The 19,378-nt window shown below is 34.8% G+C and overlaps 1 protein-coding gene across 1 annotated transcript; it reads left to right on the top strand.

The window, feature by feature from the left end:
• The first annotated feature begins 3,979 nt into the window (after positions 1–3,979).
• Positions 3,980–18,717, top strand: Rpf1 (ribosome production factor 1 homolog). The gene is made up of 9 exons (XM_047529924.1): positions 3,980–4,223; positions 5,613–5,669; positions 7,553–7,633; positions 11,899–11,994; positions 12,616–12,769; positions 16,911–16,993; positions 17,405–17,586; positions 17,858–17,984; positions 18,410–18,717. Exons 1-9 carry the CDS (start codon positions 3,996–3,998, stop codon positions 18,449–18,451), a joined length of 1,050 nt encoding a protein of 349 aa, XP_047385880.1. The 5' UTR covers positions 3,980–3,995; the 3' UTR covers positions 18,452–18,717.
• The last annotated feature ends 661 nt before the right edge of the window (positions 18,718–19,378 follow it).

Raw genomic sequence — 19,378 nt, 5'->3', positions numbered from 1 at the left:
ACTATTTCCATCATATCCACTCAACCTATGCACTTATAGAGAAATATGTTAGTCAGCTTTCTAACACTATAACTGACACGAGATAATAAACCTATAAAATGAAAAGGTTTACTTCACTTTACAGTTTTAGAGGCTCCAATTCATGATAAGGTGGATCCATTGCATTTAGGCTTCTGGTGGGGATACCAGATATCAATGAGAGGGAGTGCATAAAAGAGTAAATCTTCTCTGACCTTTTGCCCAGGAAATAATAATGAGGAAGAGACTAGGGTACCATTATCCCCTTCAAGACCACAACCTAAAGACCTTCCACTAGCCCCTACCTCTCAATGGCTCCACTGTCTTCCATAAGCACCAAGCTGACCACAAGCCTTTGGGGACCATTACAGACTCAAACTATAACAAGTAATATTAAACACACACTTTCTGAATTGATCAATGTTTTTGTAACTTCTTCAAAATAAGGATTTTTTTTTTTTTTGGTACCAGAGATTGAACCCAGGAGAGCTGAGCCACATCCCCAGCCCTTTTTTGCATTTTATTTAGAGACAGGGTCTCACTGAGTTGCTTAAGGTCCTGCTAATTTGCTGAGACTGGCTTTGAACTAGTGATCCTCCTGCCTCAGGCTCTGGAGCTGCTGGAATTACAGGTATATGCCACCGTGCCTGGCACAAAACAAAGATTTTATTCTGATCACAGACACACTTTCTCAATTCACAAAGATGTTATTGCTATAAATAATATGTGAAGAAAAAAAGAAGTCTTTATATTAAGATCTTAAGTTTTCATTTGTAGGGCACTCCGAATAAATATAACACTTACCTAAAATCTATTTCAGGATTTTGTCTTATGAGAAAGGATATATTATAAAGGGAGATAAAATATTCAAGCTAGTTAAAAGAAAAACTTAGACCAGTACAATTTAACAAAGTTTAATTGGGCAAGAAAAACAGCATTCTAAAGGGAAGATGTTTCAAAATGTACCACCCCATCACATGTGCAGATCATATTTATAGCCAGTAGAAAGGCAGTCACATATCTGATTGGCTGTGGTTGGTATTTACTCATTTATATGGTCAAGTTTTGACAGCTTTTAACCACTAGTTGACTGGAAGTTCAGCTGCTATGATTGACTGAGGTTCAGTTGCTTGTTTTCAAGTGTGTACTCTAAGGCTACAATTTGTTTACACATCAAACTACTTTGAGGTTCACTATATACAGATGCCACTTTAGGCCAAACTTGTCTTTCAAGTAGGGATACTAGTTTAGGCCACAATCTCTCAAACCGTGAGCCAAAATAAAACTTTTTTCTTTATAAGTTGATTATATCAATATTGGCTATAGTGTCAGAAAGCTGACTAAACCACACTACTCATTAAGGGCATAAAGTGAGTGGGTATGATGGAAACAGTGAGTCAGAACTATATCAGAACTTAACTAAGTTACTTAGCTGTTAAGAAATATTGGGTTCAACAGGCTACCAGGGACTTTCAAACTATATTTTTTCAGTCTACATATTTCATATGATGGTTTGTCTCTTCCTCTTACTCTTTCTTCTTCTGTCCTTCCTCTTCTTTATTTTTTGATTATCCCTCTTTAAATAAACTGTACAAGAAATTGTATGACTTATTGCAGATAACTCACATCGGTGATTTTTAATGCCAACACTGTATTTTCCTTTTTATCATTGTGTATAATACAAATTCAATTTTGAATGTAAACATGGTGGTTTTAGCTTTTCAATCACAGTTTTGAACTTGTGGCCTAAAGGCAGACAAAGATACGACTTGTATTCCAGAAGACACAAGTTTGAGGCTTTCAATATCCTGCTTTTGTTAAAAATAACTTGAATGATTGAAAAATGAAGTATGGACACAAAAGTATTAGATCACCAAACCATTCAACATATATATTGGAATGTTAACATTTGAAATGAAAGCAGTTTCTGGAAAATTGACTTCGAACAGGAAACTGACAGGATTCTTTTGTTTCTGAGAAGGGGCATTTTCATAAAATTAAAATGAGGAACATAGCAAATTTAACCTTAGGAGACATATTTTCTTCACTTGATTTCCATGGCATTTGACTCCCTTGATTTTCTCATTCTCTTTTGCAGGATTCTCTGTTTCTCTCCAGCTCTTCAAATGAGGCTGCTCCAGTGTTGTTCTTGGTCTTCATCTCTTTTCCAATTCTCTACATTCTCTAATATTTTAAAATAATATCTATATGCTAATGACTCCCCAGTTTTTATCTTTAGCCCACATCTCTCTCCTGTTGCAAAATCAGGAATCCCATCTAGTTATTTGGCAATACCAACTCAATTGCTAAGAGAGGTCTTGAATTTTAATACTTCCAAAAATTAAAATCTTGATCTTCTCAAACCTCAAATTCATATTTCATCTGAAATCTTTCCTATGTCAACTGATGATATCTCCATTCTTCTAGATGCTTAGGTCAAAAGTCTTAGGGGTCATACTTAACTCGTCTCTTTTTTAAATGTTCTCCATTCAGTAATCAGAAACTTTACCTTTCAGACGAATCTGATCACTTCCACACATCCCCATTAGACCCATCCTGATTCAAGTCACTATTCTCCACCCCCATCTACCTATATTACCTTTCTATCACTGTGACAAAATACCTGAGATAAATAATTTATATGGAGGAAAGATATTTTGGCTCAGTTTCAGAGGTTTCAGTCTATGGTGTTAGTGAAGGCCATGCTTTTGGACTATAGTGGGGGAGAGCACAGCTGAACAAAGCTGCTCACTTCATGAGGGTAAGAAAGTAGCAACAAAGTTTGCTTTTACAGTGAAGTCCCTCCCTGCCAAACCCATTAAGCTATGAAACCATAAAGGGATTAATCCACTCCTAAGGTCAGAGATTTCATGATCCAATCACATCTGAAAGGTCCCACCTCTCAACATGTTGCACTGGAGACCAAAGTTTCTATTCAAGGGCTTTTGGGATCCATTTAAGATCTATAACATAGAGCTAAGAGTCTCCTGTTAAAAGAAGAATATAAGTGATGCTTCTAAAATGGAATTCAAGGGAGGTGGCAATACAGGCCAATAATCCAGTCACTTAACTAGCATGTAAAAGACCCTGGGTTTTTGATCCCCAGCACTGCAAAAAGTAGAGTGGGGGAAAAAAAAAAGATTTAACATTCTTCTTTCTTTAAACACTTCAAGAAACCTGCATCTTATGAAAAATAAGTCAAAATCTTTATAAAACTCTATATGACCTGTGTAATCTCAATTCCTCTCCCCCTTCCTAGTCATATTTTTATATGACTCCTGGCCTCTGAGGTTCTTGAACAGGCCAGGCTTGATACTGACGTGGCTTGAAACAGCCACGGAGTTGGCTGTTTCCTTTTCCTGGTCAGTTTTTCTCCCACATTATCAGCTTTTCCACCAGGATAACTGCTTACTTTATTCCATCACTTCCCTTTAACTCTTGGCTCAATGTAACCTTTTCAATTGTTTATTCTGATAATGCTATTTATAGTTGCAACGTGTCTCTTTACCTTTTTTTTTTTTTTTTTTTTGTGGTGCTTGGGATTGAACCCGGGGCCTTGTGCTTGCAAGGCAAGCACTCTACCCAGAGCTATATCCCCAGCCTTACCTGCTCATCTTTTATTCTGTTCTTTTTCCTGTGTCATGTATTGCTGGCTCACCACACAACTTACAAGATCATTTTGTTTTTTCTAGTAAAATGTAACTAAATAGGGCAAAGGTTGTTTTGTCCCATTATTTTGAGGGTTCGGCATATAACAGACGTTCAATGAAAGAGTCGACGAACTCATCTTTTTTCTGTTCATACATCTGGGGTAGCTACCTGCACTCAATCTGGGCACTTCTTAAAAATCCGAAGGCCCCGCAAAGAGGTATACTTTTTTAAAAAGATTCTCAGGACCCCGGAAGTAAATCCGTACGGGAGCGGGTCAGAGAGAAGAGGCACTTCCGTTTCCGTACGGAAGAAAAGAAGCTCCCAACATGGCAAGGCCCGGGGAAAAGAGTGGCGGCAGCGGGAAGAAAAGCCTAAAAAGAAAAGCTGCTACCGAAGAACCTCAAGAGGCTGCAGTCACTGGGGATGGGGCGACAGAAAACGAGGTCCAACCCCCGAAAGCCGCTGCTTTTCCCCCAGGCTTCAGCATTTCGGAGATTAAGAACAAACAGCGGCGACACTTGATGTTCACGCGGTGGAAGCAACAGCAGCGGAAAGTACGCGAGGGGCGGTGGCGGCTGGGCGCATGCGTGATGTGCGTCGGGTGGAGGATTGGGGGCTCACAGACTCTAATGTGTTCTTGGGGAGCCGGTTGGTTCGAAGAGCGCACAATGGTTGGTCCGGAAGGATGATGCTCGAGGCTCACGTGTTCTGGCGCCCTCGCTCTGCTTTGGAGACTTTTGTACAACCTTTTGCCTGATCACCTAGGTGGAGTGCTCCTTTCTAGGGTTCTCCACTTAGAAGGAAAATCCGCAGTCCTGTTTCCTAGTGAAAATTATTCTCTCTTTGCCCAAAAGGCAAAAGTGTCAGTCGCTCTGTTTTACCCAGCCTAGTCAACGTTGGTCAGTTTTCAGAATTCGTGATACAGGCGATGCGTATCAAGTTTAAAATATTTTTCTGATTCCTGCAGCACCTCTTATTGAAGTTAGTACTGTAAAGTTACTAGTAATTGTATTTGTTCTTTGTAGCACTGGGTAAACAAACAAATGCAGAAGTTTAAACGACTTCCCCAAGGTCCTAGCGCTGATTTGTGGCTAAATTGCTGTTGGAGGAAAGCATTTGCTTGTTTTTACATATCATAGAAATGCACATATAATATTCTTTTTTTATTTGCCTGTCTCCTCTTACTAGACTTTTTGAGTCCAGGGATTGATTCTCATATATCATAAGTGCCATTATGCTACTGGAATACACTCAAAGGACATCTAACTATTCTAGTATGCAAGTATGGGGGTGGGAAATCCTAGGAGTCTTCTTGGGACTACGACTTCAGAAACAATGGATTAAGGGTCAGTTGGCAGGGGTGGGGGAGAAAGAGTACTTTATGTTGTGTGTTATGCATTCTGTCAAGAAATCAGAAGATACTGATAAATAACAAATAGTCCTAACCGACCTTGCACATTTTTAATTTCAAAAGAATATTTTGATTATAAAATATAAGGATAATTAGTGGTAACTTTATTGGAAGCAACCTAAAACTCATTTCCCACTTCTGTTTTTAGTACTTTCCAACAAAATCAGCAATCATAACCATGGTCTCTAGGATGTAACTGTTCCTATAAAACAAAACTTGTTACCTTGTTTGGATACACATTTTGCACTTTCATAAATTTAATTTTTTGAATCTGTATAGTAAAAATGGTGAAATTTTTAATGCTCAAAGTTGCCAATTTATACTTTTTTTTGAAGAAGCAAGGTCTTTGTTAAATAAATTTATTAATTGGCTTATAGTAATTTAGCTATAAAAATCTATAGGTGATTATTTGAATGGATCATAAATGTTGTATTCGTAGTATTATCGATTTGTAATTGTATTCTTAGCCTTATATGCATTGTGATATAACCTGTATTTTCTTAATATTGTTCTTTTGTTTTTATCCCCTCAGGAAAAGTTAGCAGCCAAGAAAAAACTGAAAAAAGAGAGAGAGGCTCTTGGTGATAAGGTAAGTAAATTTTTAGTCATCTGTTTTCTATCTTGGATATTACATTGATAACATTCTTCTAAATTTTTATGAACTATTTCAGATCTATAGAAAGGTACAAAAATAACATAGCAAACACTTTTCTGTCCTTTATAGTTTAGCAAATAATGTTGGAAGCTCCTTTCTTGCTTCTTGATGGCTTTTCCCTCCAAAGACAATCATTTATATGAAATTGTTTATTTTTTCCATACAATTCTTTATACCATTACTATGTATATGTACCTAAACAGTAAGCATAATTGTGGTATTTTGGATGACTCTGTATGTTTGAGAGGCACACCACTCCCTGACTTTGGGAATGGAAAAACTCCTCATAACATTTTGGGCTTTAGCTTTTATGACTTGAAGCAGAGGTTTTTTGTCAGGCAAGGGTGTGAAAAGGCAGGACAGAGTCTTTTCTGTCTGTAGTAGAATGGAGTTAGGTAAGAATGAGAGCTGATAAAGAGAATATGAACCTGTATAGAGTGGGAGCAGGGTGATACCTGGATGGATTATTGCAAAGAAAAGAGCAAAGAATGTGTTACAAAAGAATTTGGTGACTTTTATAGTAATAAGAAATGAAATATTTTATTGAAATTTTTTAAAAGCACTATTTAAATACTCTCACATTTGTTGCACAGCTAAGTTATATTTTCACTTAGTTTCATTTTGTTTATACCTACTTCTAGGTTATAATTTACACTTGCAAAATTTTTAAAAACATTTTAAAATCTACCCACTCTAATCTCTTGTAAAATAAGGTATCAAGTACAAATAAGGTTTTCTAAGGAAGAGGAAAAATATTGACTATATATAAACTAAATACTTTTTCATGCATTCTCTTAGTAGTATTAGGTTAAATCATATGAAATTATCACTGTTAGACTATTTTGACCTGCAAAATTTTATATATCAATGTTAGCATCTTTGAAACTCTTCAATAATCATTTATAGCAAATTAATGTCTTATATCTCTTGAAAATATTATTTTCACTTTTTTGTACTGAAAGATGACTTCTAGAATTGGCTTCTTTAAAGATAACGTAAAACTTATAGCATTTATTTCAGAGTAACAAAAAATAAAATCCTAGCTAGTTTATTAATTCATTCTTTCTTCATATCTCTGCTAGTGTTCATTACTTTTATTTTTAGAGAAAGTATATTTGTTTAGTTCTGTTGCTGATCCTTGAAAGTCATTTATATAATTTGTTCATCTAAGCTGAGTGTGCATGATTACTTTATTCTAGCAGTATCCCATCATGTTAATGTGCTGTAATATCTAAAGTAATTACCCTCATATTGGATATTTCTTTTATTTGTTGTTTATTTTCATTAGAAATAGTGATACTATACGTAGTGATGCTTCTTTATAGGTGTCTCCACCCCCGCCCTTTTTTATTACTTACCATAAATTCCCCAAAGTAGAATTGCTTGGTCTATGGATAGATTTTGCTGTATATTTCTGACAAGCTGTCTGAAAGTTTTGAAACAAAATTATATACATATATATACTTCTATAATATTTCCATCTTTTTGTTTGCTTTGTTTTTGATATTTTTCTCATTAGTGGTTAATTATTGTGAACCCTACTTCTCTGCTACTTCTGCCTAGTTTTTAAACCATATAATTCAACAGTAGTTATTTTTCTGTTATGTAAATGTCTGCTCAGATTGTTAAAAAGCAGTATTATTATTCAGTTTTGTTAGTAGGATTAATATAGCTGCATGGCATGGGTAGCAATGGGTTAAAATGAGAATAGATTATGTTTTTAATTTATTTATGAATTTCTTTCTTCCCAAACTGTAATATAAAATACCTAATGTAAAATGCTTGTTTGTAAAACCTTATCCTTTCATTTTATTTAGGCTCCACCAAAGCCTGTACCTAAGACCATTGACAACCAACGTGTCTATGATGAAACTATAGTAGACCCTAATGATGAAGAGGTAATGTTAGATGCCTTAAATGAATTTGAATGATCCTCCTTGATAAATTATATGTTGATATGTTAACATTTTGCTGGCTGGCTAAGTTGTATAATATATCGATCCAGCTATAATGTCGGCATGTTATCTTTTTTGGTACAAGTTATTTCATAATTGATTTTTCCCAGTACCGTTATAGAAAATTTCAATAAATATTTATTTTTTACAAACACATTGAATTTTATGACTAGGTAAAATTTTAAATTTGTCATTTAATATCTGAATAGCGTACTTAATATTTTAAAAGAATCCCTGTACTGCAGGTGTTTATAGTGTTTGTTGGACATTTTAGTACCTAAGGATAACATTTGATGGTACTTTTCTGCATCCTCATAAAACTCTTGCAATCTATCTAAAGAAATGACATGCAAAGTGGAAGACTACCTTAAATATTGTTAGAGCTATTCCTGAGTATTTTATGATTTTTTTTTTCTTAGTGTAAATTGCATCTCTTTGAAAATTGTTTTGTTCACTGATTTATTAGAATACAGTTGAATTTTGAATAGTGGTCTTCTAGCCAGTAGTTTACCTAAACTCATTTTGAATAATTTGTCTCAATACTGTTTTCATTTTTATGTGTAGATAATCATTTCTCCAAATGACAGTTTCTGTCCATTAATGCTTTATTTTTTTCCCACTCTGTGCTCACTAGAACTTCTAGGATAATTTTAGATAAATAGCAAAGCAATGATGGTGTCTTTGCCATTTTTCTGATTTGAAAGAGAGTACTGCTGGTGTATCATTAATGTATCATCATTAATGTTTATGTCATCAATGATAGCTTCTCCTTATAGGTTAAAGAAATTCCATTTATGCTTGTTTTGCCTTATCATGAATGAATGTAGAATGTTATTGAATTCTTTTTTGCAGATATTGAGATGATCATATGGTTTTTCTCCTAGCAAATGACATCTATTGATTTTCTTATATTAAATGTCTTGTGTTTGGGGGATAAGCCCATTTTGGTTATGATATTTTATTTTCTTCTAAAATCTTATTTGGGGTTGTGAATACTTTGCTTAGAATTAATATGTATCAGTGTTCATAAGCAAGACTATAGTAATGACCCTTTTCATTCCTAATTCTATTTATTTGGGCATTTTCTTTTTGTCCGTTTTTTATCATAGACATAACTAAAGTACTCTTTTCTTTGATCTTCTCTACTAAATGTTGTTTTCTAATTCACTTATATTGTTTTATTTCCTTCTATTTTTCTTGCATTTATTCTGTTTTGTTTTATTGATGTGCACATTCTTTATCATTTCTAATATGAGCAGTTAAGGCCACAAAACTCCCCACAAATCTTAAAATGTTAAAACTTTCTTTATTAACTCTTAGTATCTCTTATAATGACAACTTTGGTGATTTCTTGTAATCATTATTTTTCTTTTTTTTAATTGACATTTTATAGGGTACACTATGATAATTTGTTACATGTATACAGTACTTAATGAAAAATCATGATAACTAACACTTCCATCTCATATTATGATTTCTATATGTTTGGGACTTTTAAACTATGCATTGGGGTTGGAGGTATAGCTTGGTGGTAGAGTGCTGCTTGTTTAGTGTGTGCAGACCCCAACACAAAACATAGAAAAAAATTAGAGCATGCATCTTTAATAAAGATGACACAATTCTGGTAAAATTTAGCAAGTTTGTACTAGTACAGCTTTGTTTCCACCTCATTCTTGTTATTGTTTTTGAATATACAATATCTATGTTATAAACCTAGTGTCATAATTCCTTCTTTAAAAAATTTCATGGTTTGCAAGGAAATCAAGAGTATACACATATACACAGTCTTTCATGGACTATTTACTCTTTTTTTCATTCTGATTCAGAGTTACTATTCTAGTGTCATTTTCTTTTTGGCTTGTAGGACTTCCATTAATCTTTGTTTTTATGGCAGGTTTAATAAAACTATAATTTTTCAATTTTTATCTGGAAATTTGAATATTTTTCTTTTCTTTTTTTTTTTTTTTTTTTTTTTTTTTTTGTGTGTGTGTGTGTATGGTGCTGGAGATTGAACCCAGGATCTTGTGCATGTGAGGCAAGCACTCTACCAATTGAGCTACATCTCCAGCCCTTGCTTTCATTTTTAAAAGCAATTTTGCAGAATATAAAATTCTTGCTTTTTTCTTTTAATACTTTGAACATATCCCTCCATTGCACTTTAACCTTTATTATTTCCACTAATCCTCACGTCTCTGTGCTTTCTTTTATTTCACTCAAAATTTTCTGGTGTTGGCTTTTAGCAGTTTGATTTTCATGTGTTTAGGTATCATTCTTTTTTTTTTCCCCATTGGGATTTTTTGAGCTTCTCATATAGTTTTTCATTAAATTTGTAGTGTTTTTGCCATTATTCAAATATTTTTTTCTGCCCCTTTCTCTTTCCTCCTACAGGGAACTCCCTTTACACATACTACTGAAATATTTGACATTATCCTACAGGTTTTCACAGCTTTGTTCCAATTTTTATAGTTGTTTTCTCTGTTCTTCAAACTATGTATTTGTCAGTTTACAGGTTCATTGATTCTTCTTCATTGTCAGATTTGCTATTAGACTGTGTTTTCCTTTAAATGCTATAATGTATTAAATAGTGCTGCTTTGAAATCTGCTAAATTCAACATCTGAACCCTGATCCCACTCAATAACTATTGACTGCTTTGTTCCTGATTATGGGTCATACTTTCTTGTTTCTTTTATACTTAATAATTCTTCTGGTAGAAAATTGGACATTTTAGACCAAATAGTGCAGCATCTCTGAATTCCAGTTTCGGGGATAGTTGTTTTATTACTTTTCCTGATCTTAACCCATGGAATCTGTCTCCTCAATAGTAGCGCAATGTCTCTGCTCAGTTTTTAAAAATTATTTTTAACCTTTCTCCCTAGGAATTGTTCCTGTGTTTATGTGGCTTAATGGTCTGTGAGTGTGTTGAGATACCTCAGGCCCCTAAGACATACATACTTTTTGCTATCTGAGCTGTGTATGGTTGAGGAATGCCTTCAAGGTCGCAATCAGTTCTCAAGTCTCCCTTGCCTTTCACATTAAGTGGATTCTCAAATCATCCCCAATACATGTGTAAGAACCATGGATTATGGAGCCACTATCTTGACTACTCTATGGCTCTTTTACTTCCAGAGCACCCCTTTAAATTTCTGGCCAGTTCACAACTACCTTGACCTGGGTCTATAACTCTGAATTGGCTATGTGGATTTTTACCTCCACCCCACAAATTTCTGTCCCTCTCTTGGCCCAGTCTACCACCTCTGAGCCCAAGACTGTAGTTCTTACCTGCCATCACCCTTGAAGTTGTTACTGTTTTCACCAGGCAAACTAATGAGAGAGATGGAATAGCTCTAGGCAAGATTCTTAATATTCTTGCACATTTCTCTAGACATTTTTCAAGAATAAATGTGTCTCATTGTTTTGGTCAGATCTTCTGCTGCCAAAAGACTTGACAAGAACAATTTCATAGGAGAAAAGGTTTATTTGGCATTCACAGTTTCAGAGGTCTCAGTCCCTAAATGGACAACTCCATTGTTTTGGAACCAAGGTGAGGCAGAACATCACAGGCAGAAGAGTGGTGGAAGAATGCAGCTCAGGACATGACCCCAAGGAAGCAGAGAGACTAAACTCTGCTCACCAGGGGCAAAATACATAGCTCAAAGGCATGTCCCCAGTGGCGCACATCCTCGGGCCATATCTTACCTGCTACGGTTCTCACCCAGTTAATCCATTCAAGTGGTTTTATGCACTGATAAGGTTAAGACTATCATAACCCAATCATTTCACCCCTAAATTTTCTTGCATCTCATGTGAGCTTTTGGGGGACACCTCTTATCTAAACCACAACACTCCGTTTGTGTCTTGAAATAATTTTTGACAATTTTATTTAGTTTTACACTTGTATTCTGTTTTTAAAAAAATTTTTAGTTGTTTTTAGACTTATATTTTATTCATTTTATTTAAATGTGGTGCTGAGAATTGAACCCAGTTCCTCACACATGCTAGGCAAGCACTCTACCACTGAGTCACAACCCCAGCCCTTATACTTGTATTCTACAGACACAGAACCATCCACCCTGTTCATGTTGGCATTAACATCAGTTCCTCCTGTGTCTTCTTTAGATCATATCAACTAGGTGGTCAAATAGTGTTTTAAAATTTAGGACCAGTAGAGCATTCTTGTTTGATATAAAATTTTCTTCCCTGTTTGCAGGTTGCTTATGACGAAGCTACAGATGAATTTGCTTCTTACTTCAACAGGCAAACGTCTCCCAAGATTCTCATCACAACATCAGATAGACCTCACGGGGTAAACACATCCATTAGTATAATTCTTGGGTTTTTTTTTTTTTTTTTTTCGGTGCTGGGGATCGAACCCAGGGCCTTGTGCATGCAAGGCAAGCACTCTACCAACTGGGCTATCTCCCCAGCCCTTGGATTCTTAATTTACTTAAATTACTACTATTTAAAGAGTTAGTTAATTGTCTTAGATAATACCTGTGAATAAGCTAAGTAAAAATAACTGATGATAGGATATGAGTTCACTAAGCATGATTCTTCAGGATAGGTTTGCTCAACCTGAATACTATTAACATTTTGGGCTGGGTAATTCTTCGTGAGGATGAGCTGTTCATCGTAGGATGCTTAGCAGTATCCCCAGCCTTTATCCATTCCATGCCAGTAACCAACCATAAAAATGTGTAGACATTGCCAGATGTCTCTTGGTAGAGCAAAATCACTCCTTTTTGAGAACTAATGCTTTAGGATGATTAATCTTTGATAAAAGATGAAATATTCTGATTTCATTCTTTTCCTAATCTTGTTCTCTATTAATTACACTATAATAGTCATCATCATTCCTTTCCTTTTGAATATATACCACATAACTTTCTTTTGCACTTTAGAGAATATTTGCTATTTTGTTTTACAGAGAACAGTACGACTTTGTGAACAGCTCTCTACAGTTATACCAGACTCACATGTTTATTATAGAAGAGGACTGGCTCTGAAAAAAATTATTCCACAGTGCATCTCAAGAGATTTCACAGATTTGATTGTGATTAATGAAGATCGTAAAACACCCAGTATCCTTTTTATTCTTTAGTTTTCCTGTCTGTTCTCTCACTCTGTTTTAAAATATGTTTAAGATAATAAGAAACTATTCCCTATACCTTGTAGAACATAATTTTTTTCCAAAAAATTATCTCTAAGGTTCTACAAACTGATACTTTTTCTTTTTATTCAGCAAACATTTATCAGGAACATATATACCCAAGACATTGTTTTAATCCTTAACTAAAAGAGACAATCAGCCTTCAGGGAATTCAGTCATAGTAATAGACATGTAAACTAACAAAATAGATGTGGATGGAATAATTAAGGAGAGAAATATAGGATGTAATGGAAATCCTGTTGCTGGTACAATCTGCTTGGGGATATCAGGGAGGATAGACTTCATAGAAATGCCTAAGTTGGATCTAAAATGGTAAGTGTTAATGAGATAAATAAGGCAGAGGAGGAGTGCTTAGTACAGAAGGACAGTCGTTTGGAAAGGAGTCATGAAAGGGCTGACCCAGTCAGTGGGGGATCTACATATAGTTTGGTATGGCTAGACTTTATGTTGCCAAAACTGATATCACAGTTTTCAAGTTTTTAAGTAGGAATTTGAACCCATGTTGTGTGGTTGGTGGTGTTTTGGATGCCAGTAACAGTCTTTTCCTATGATTCTCAGATTTGAGGTAAATGTGTCACTTGAACCAACTTATTTCTGAAATAAGAGACTGTATAAAGGTATCTAGGTTTATTTTTGTTGTTGCTTTTGTTTTACTTATTTATTGAAGAGTATCTATGAATTCAGTATCTTTTAAAGATGACCAATTTGAGTTTAAATTACAAAAATTAAGGATTTATAAAAAATAGCAACAGGACTTTCTCACCATGGAACAACATTCTTTTTATATCAGTGAACACTGAATATTTTAAATAACTGTTTTAAAAGACTATTTTTTAAATATAAGTAATTTTTATTGTTGTTACTATTTTCAGTGTAACTGAAAATTATTTCTTTATTCACTTATACTAGTAGTTTTCCAGAAACAAAAATTGCAGAAATTGGTATTATGTGGTATTTTGTTGGCCATGTTATAATTTGGCTTAACCAGATTAATGTACCATACTAAAAGCTTTTGAACACTTAACTATTCCAGAAAAGACCCATTTTTAAAATAGATGCTGCTTATTTTAACTGCCCCCCAAGATAAAATGCGAAGGTTTGTTTTCCTCTTTATTTTTGTCAGTTAAACCACAATCATTTCAAGATTGCAGAAACTCTTTGCTAAGAAGCAGGCATTCACCAATTCAATAAATTTTCTATTGAGATATTTCATGTAGACACACAGATTTCATTTATACCCTCTGTGTCCTTTAGAAAACTTATATTGCCTTTTCCTTATAAAATTGTATTGTCTTTTTTCCTATAATATATAATTTTCTGATTACCATATCGGATACCTTCTAGGGTAAGCTGTCAGCCTCTTTTCCTCTTTACTGACTGAAATAGGCGTGACTTCTTGTTTCGTTTGCATGATTTGTGTAAGGGATTAGCAACAACATAAAACCTTTTGTACAGTGTAGGTACCAGAAAAGTTTTTAAGGAACTGATGAGTTTAAATTTTGTACTTTGCGTTTGACATAAGCCACATCTTAGTGGGAATATTCTAGAAAGGATTTTAAGCCTTGATTGGGGTTAGAAGAAATTACCTTTACATCTCCTAGTCCCCTTAATATTTGATTATTTTCTCAGTGTGCAAATGATAGAGAAACACTTCTATACTTCATGAAGTTGAACCTATGGTGAATCTTTAAAAAGAAAGAAAGAATTTAAATGTTTGCTGGTATGTGATGTGGTAGGCACTAACATTTGAAAGAAACAGACTTATTTCCAAGAGTTGGAAGATAGTTGGAAGAAAGGCATTTTCTGACTAAATTTTAAGTGGTAAGTGCTATGGTAAATAACAATGATAGCTAAGATTTGGAGAATTCTGACTATAAAAAGGTGGGATTTGCAGTGAATCTTAGGATGAATAAAATGCTGCAAATATTTAAAATAAAATGAGCACATACACACAAAAAACATTGATAGGATTAGCATGCAATATAAGATTGTGTGGATGACCAGGCACAGTGGCACAGTAATCCCAGTGGCTCGAGAGGCTGAAGCAGGAAGATCAGGAGTTCAAAGCCAGCCTCAGCAAAAGTGAGGTACTAAGCAACTCAATGAGACCCTGTCTCTAAATAAAATACAAAATAGGGCTGGAGATGTGACTCAGTGGTCCAGTATCCCTGAATTCAATCCCTGGTACCAAAAAAATAAGATCCTGTGGGTGCCTACCAATCAGGAAATAGTTGGGGAGGCAAAGAGGGGAAATAAGAAAGGCAGTTTGTAGCCACATTATGAGTGTCATATTGATGTCTTTGAGTTAGTAACAACAGAACATTAACTTAGCTACAGCTATTGAGACCGTGAAGGTATCTAGTTTGTCACTTTACATATGAGAAACTATGATGCAGATGAAATGACATTTCTGTCACTTAGCTTATTACTTGGAGAACCAAGGCCTAAATCCAGACTTGATTTAGTCTGTATTAGAAGGTACTTGTAATAGAATGTACTTGAAAGAGAAAGGATTAGAACCAACCACAATATTGTTTTCAGTGATAAAGGTGGAAAATTTCAAGAATCTCAACTGAGATAATAACAGGGTAAAGAGGAAGCTGTAGAAATGAGAAGTTGTGAAGGTGAGAGCATTAAGATTTGGTGGGATGGGGGAATAGCAACATTTGTTTTGAAAACATTTCATGTTGTGTACAGGTAGACTTTTTTTTTGGTGGGGGGCAGGGGTGCTAGGGACTGAATCCAGGACCTTGGGCTTAACAGGCAAGCATTCTATGAACTGAGCTACATCCCCAGTCCCAGTCTTGATTCTGACCTACATTTAAGGTTCAATTTTTGAAAGAATCAGATGAAATAATGTTTGAAAATTTTTATTAAACTCAAAAAGCACACTATAAATTGAAAGCCCAGGCCATAGCCATTAAAGTACAAATGGACAATAGCCAAAACTAATTCATGGAAAAGAAAAGGAGAGGTTAAAGCCTCGCTGTACTAGACTTAAGGAATGTTGAATGGGTAATAATCTTAGTTTGTTGCACCTGGGATTCTTAGTCCTTGGGCTGCCATCCTAGCTGATCATCGGTAGATGTCACATATTTTATTTGTGGTTTAGTATGTCTGGCTTAATTCTTTTTATGGTAGACAGTAAGTAGTTATTACTTGCTTAAATTTGTAGTGCAGTAAATAAACTCAAGAAATATTAATAACCTTGATTTCAACAAGAACACTTAAGCATTTCTGATCTCGTGGCATATTTTAAGCTGATAGCATATCCTAATTATACAAATGTTAAAAAATGGCATTTTTAGGGTTGAGTCTTTTGAAGAGAGAGGAAACATATGGTTTATGCTGCATTATTCCTGCTTGAGTAGTGGTCCTTAAGTAGCTTTTTTTCTCCCTACTTCAGCTGAAAGCCCAAGGTACTTTTTGAGAGCAATGACTATTTCTTACTTTTAAAAGCAAAAAGCAGAACTACTCTCTTTTCTTGAAAAGATTTAGGTTCACTGATGTGTTTTGAGTTTTTGATACAATAGGAAAACCTATTAACCCCAGAGGAATATATGCATTCACCTATTCGCTTCAGATTTTTAAGGCCCTTTGGACATATAGGAGACTAGTTGTTTTAGTCAGCATTTTGGCTCCTGTGACTAAAATACCTGACCAGAACAAGTATAGAGGAGGAAAAGTTTATTTAGGGTCCCTTGGTTTCAGAGGTCTCAGTTCACAGGCAGCAGACTCCATTCCTCAGGGCCTGAGGTGAGACTGAACAGGGAGGAAGAGTGGGACATAGGGAAGCAGCTCACCTGAAGATCAGGAAGCAGTGACTCCACTCACCAAATATAAAATATATACCCCAGAGGCACGCTCCCAAAGGCCACCTCCAGCCACACCCTACTCAACTTTAATTACCACTCATTTTAACCCAATAATTTCTCTTCTAAACCTTCTTGGATTGTCTCACATATGAGCTTTTGGAGGACACCTCACATCCAAACCATAACACTAATTATTTTAAAACAATTTAAAATGTGTTTCTTAACGTTTATGAACAGATGGACTTATTTTGAGTCACTTGCCAAATGGTCCCACCGCTCACTTTAAAATGAGCAGTGTTCGTCTTCGTAAAGAAATTAAGGTAAGTTTATGCACTCTTGATTGGTATTGATTTTATATTATTTGAATAGATTATTTTGTCTTATAGATCATGTTGATTTTAAAATTATATTTGTTCTCCTGATTAAAGCAATAGCTTACCTACTGACAGTTTTCTTCTATTACTGTGATGAGTTGTGGCAGACAGGAAATAGCCCTCATTAATAAGAAATTGATTTTCTGACTTTTTTGGTGTTGTACTCTGCATCTTACTTGATTGGCTTGTGCCATCTGTGGTTGTCTGTCACTTAAAAAACAAAAAAACAGTAACTCTAAAATTTCTTGTTTTACCTCTAAATTCTCCTCTAAATTCTAAGACTTGAAATTGCACTGAAAGGTATTGCTTTGATAAATAGCTTAATTTGTTATTGTGATTTTTCCACAATTTTTTTAGAGAAGAGGCAAAGACCCCACAGAACATGTACCTGAAATAATTCTGAATAATTTTACTACAAGACTGGGTCATTCAATTGGACGTATGTTTGCTTCTCTCTTTCCCCATGATCCTCAATTTATCGGAAGGCAGGTTGCCACATTCCACAATCAGCGTGATTATATCTTCTTCAGGTTTCACAGGTGAGGATTGTACTCCAGACTTTAACATCAATCATGAAATACATTTTCAACATGAACTATTTTTTTGTGTGTGTGTGGTACTGAGAATCGAACAGGGTTTTTACACATTGCCAGGCAGGTGCTCTACCACTAAACCACATCCCCAATCCTTTAACGTGAACCTATTTTCTAATATATTATGACAAATCTTTTAAGTTCTGTCATAAGGAAATTACAGTCTGAATGAGCTCAACTACTGTTTCTTTAGCATTAACTTATTTTGTCTTTGAAGATATATATTCAAGAGTGAAAAGAAAGTGGGAATTCAGGAACTTGGACCACGTTTTACCTTAAAATTAAGGTCACTTCAGAAAGGAACCTTTGATTCTAAATATGGAGAATATGAATGGGTACATAAGGTATGTGCTTGCTGTTTGAAAAACCCATTTAAATCATTTTAAATGTGATGAAAAGGAAATCTTTTGCTTTCAACTTTGAGACTTATACCTTAAAATGTGCTTCTGAATTTTTTCCCCTGGGTTAGAAGGAATCAATCCGATATGGTATCTGGGTCTGAGGATTAACTGATTTATTTGAAGTAGCATAAAAGATAATGATTCTCAAAGTGGAACTGGTAACAGCACCTTAGCAATGAAAATTCTTGGGACCCTGGTCTACTGGATCAGCAGCAGCTGGGCGGTAGAGGATAGCGTTGTTTGTAGGCCTGTGATATGTGATTCTGCTGCACGTTTCTTGAGAACTGTTAGTATTTCCTATAAAGACTGAAAGATAGTTTTTACTACCTTAAACTAGTTTTTATATTTTTTTCCCCTCTAATTTTCAGCCCCGGGAAATGGATACAAGTCGAAGAAAATTCCATTTATAAAGTCCTAAGGAAATAGTATTGGATTTTGATGAACTTGGCAAATTATTTGTGATAGAACACCCTTTTCAAAATGGCATTTATTGACTTCATATATCTTCACGTGTGAAAAGTTGACCAAATGCTGTGAATTGCCACTCTACATAGCAAATAAAAGTAATTTGGGTGAAGATTTAGAAGTAATCATTTAGGCGTCCTAACACTTAACTTTCTTACTTTGGGGCAAATGTGAATAATTCAAACTGAAATAAAGATTCAGGTTAACTTTCGCATCTGTATTTCCAAATATGTGGGCTGGAGATAAATAGAATGGTTAATGGATACCATGTAATTCCTGATTTATTACCAGATTAATGTTGGATCCCCGATGTCTGATGTACATAGTGTTACTTTTAATTTGGACATTTCAACATGATTTATCAGAACTTTAAGCAAGTTTACAAATTACTGAAGTTAATCTTTGGTTCCTATTATCTTGCTCTTTTTTAAACCCATTACACGGTACTGTCATACATCAGGTACTGTGTCAAAGCCTAAAGTTTTTACTGCTTCTAATGAAATTTTCATTTCCAGTATTTTTTTCTCTACCATTCTTACTAAATCAGAGCCATCTGTTAGGAAATAACTAGCTAAGTACAACTGGTAATATCCCCAGAAAGAATATTGGAAATATTATTGAAACAAAAGTTATGTAAATAACTCAAGGAAACTGCACCTTACCCCAACTTTAAAAGAATAAAGATTTGCAATTTACCTTTAATTTCCTAGCAGTCTTATAAGTGTAAGGCACAAAGTAATATGAGAAGAATTGGTGAAACGATGAAAAGTTAAAACTAAAAACCCCTTCAGGTGTCAAACAGCTTTACAATAGTGTATTTTTTTTTAAATATGTTTTTAGATGTTGACAGACCTTCATTTTATTCATTTATT

This window comes from Sciurus carolinensis, chromosome 1, assembly GCF_902686445.1.
Source record: "Sciurus carolinensis chromosome 1, mSciCar1.2, whole genome shotgun sequence".
Classification (NCBI taxonomy): domain Eukaryota; kingdom Metazoa; phylum Chordata; class Mammalia; order Rodentia; family Sciuridae; genus Sciurus; species Sciurus carolinensis.
This window is presented reverse-complemented; position numbering and strand designations above follow the sequence as displayed.

Bases quoted from the DNA above. Each gene is read 5' to 3' on its own strand.
- Rpf1 (XM_047529924.1), top strand. From the start codon at position 3,996: ATGGCAAGGCCCGGGGAAAAGAGTGGCGGCAGCGGGAAGAAAAGCCTA. The intron at 4,224-5,612 runs GTACGCGAGGGG...TTATCCCCTCAG, and splicing joins GGAAGCAACAGCAGCGGAAA to GAAAAGTTAGCAGCCAAGAA. The intron at 11,995-12,615 runs GTAAACACATCC...TTTGTTTTACAG, and splicing joins CATCAGATAGACCTCACGGG to AGAACAGTACGACTTTGTGA.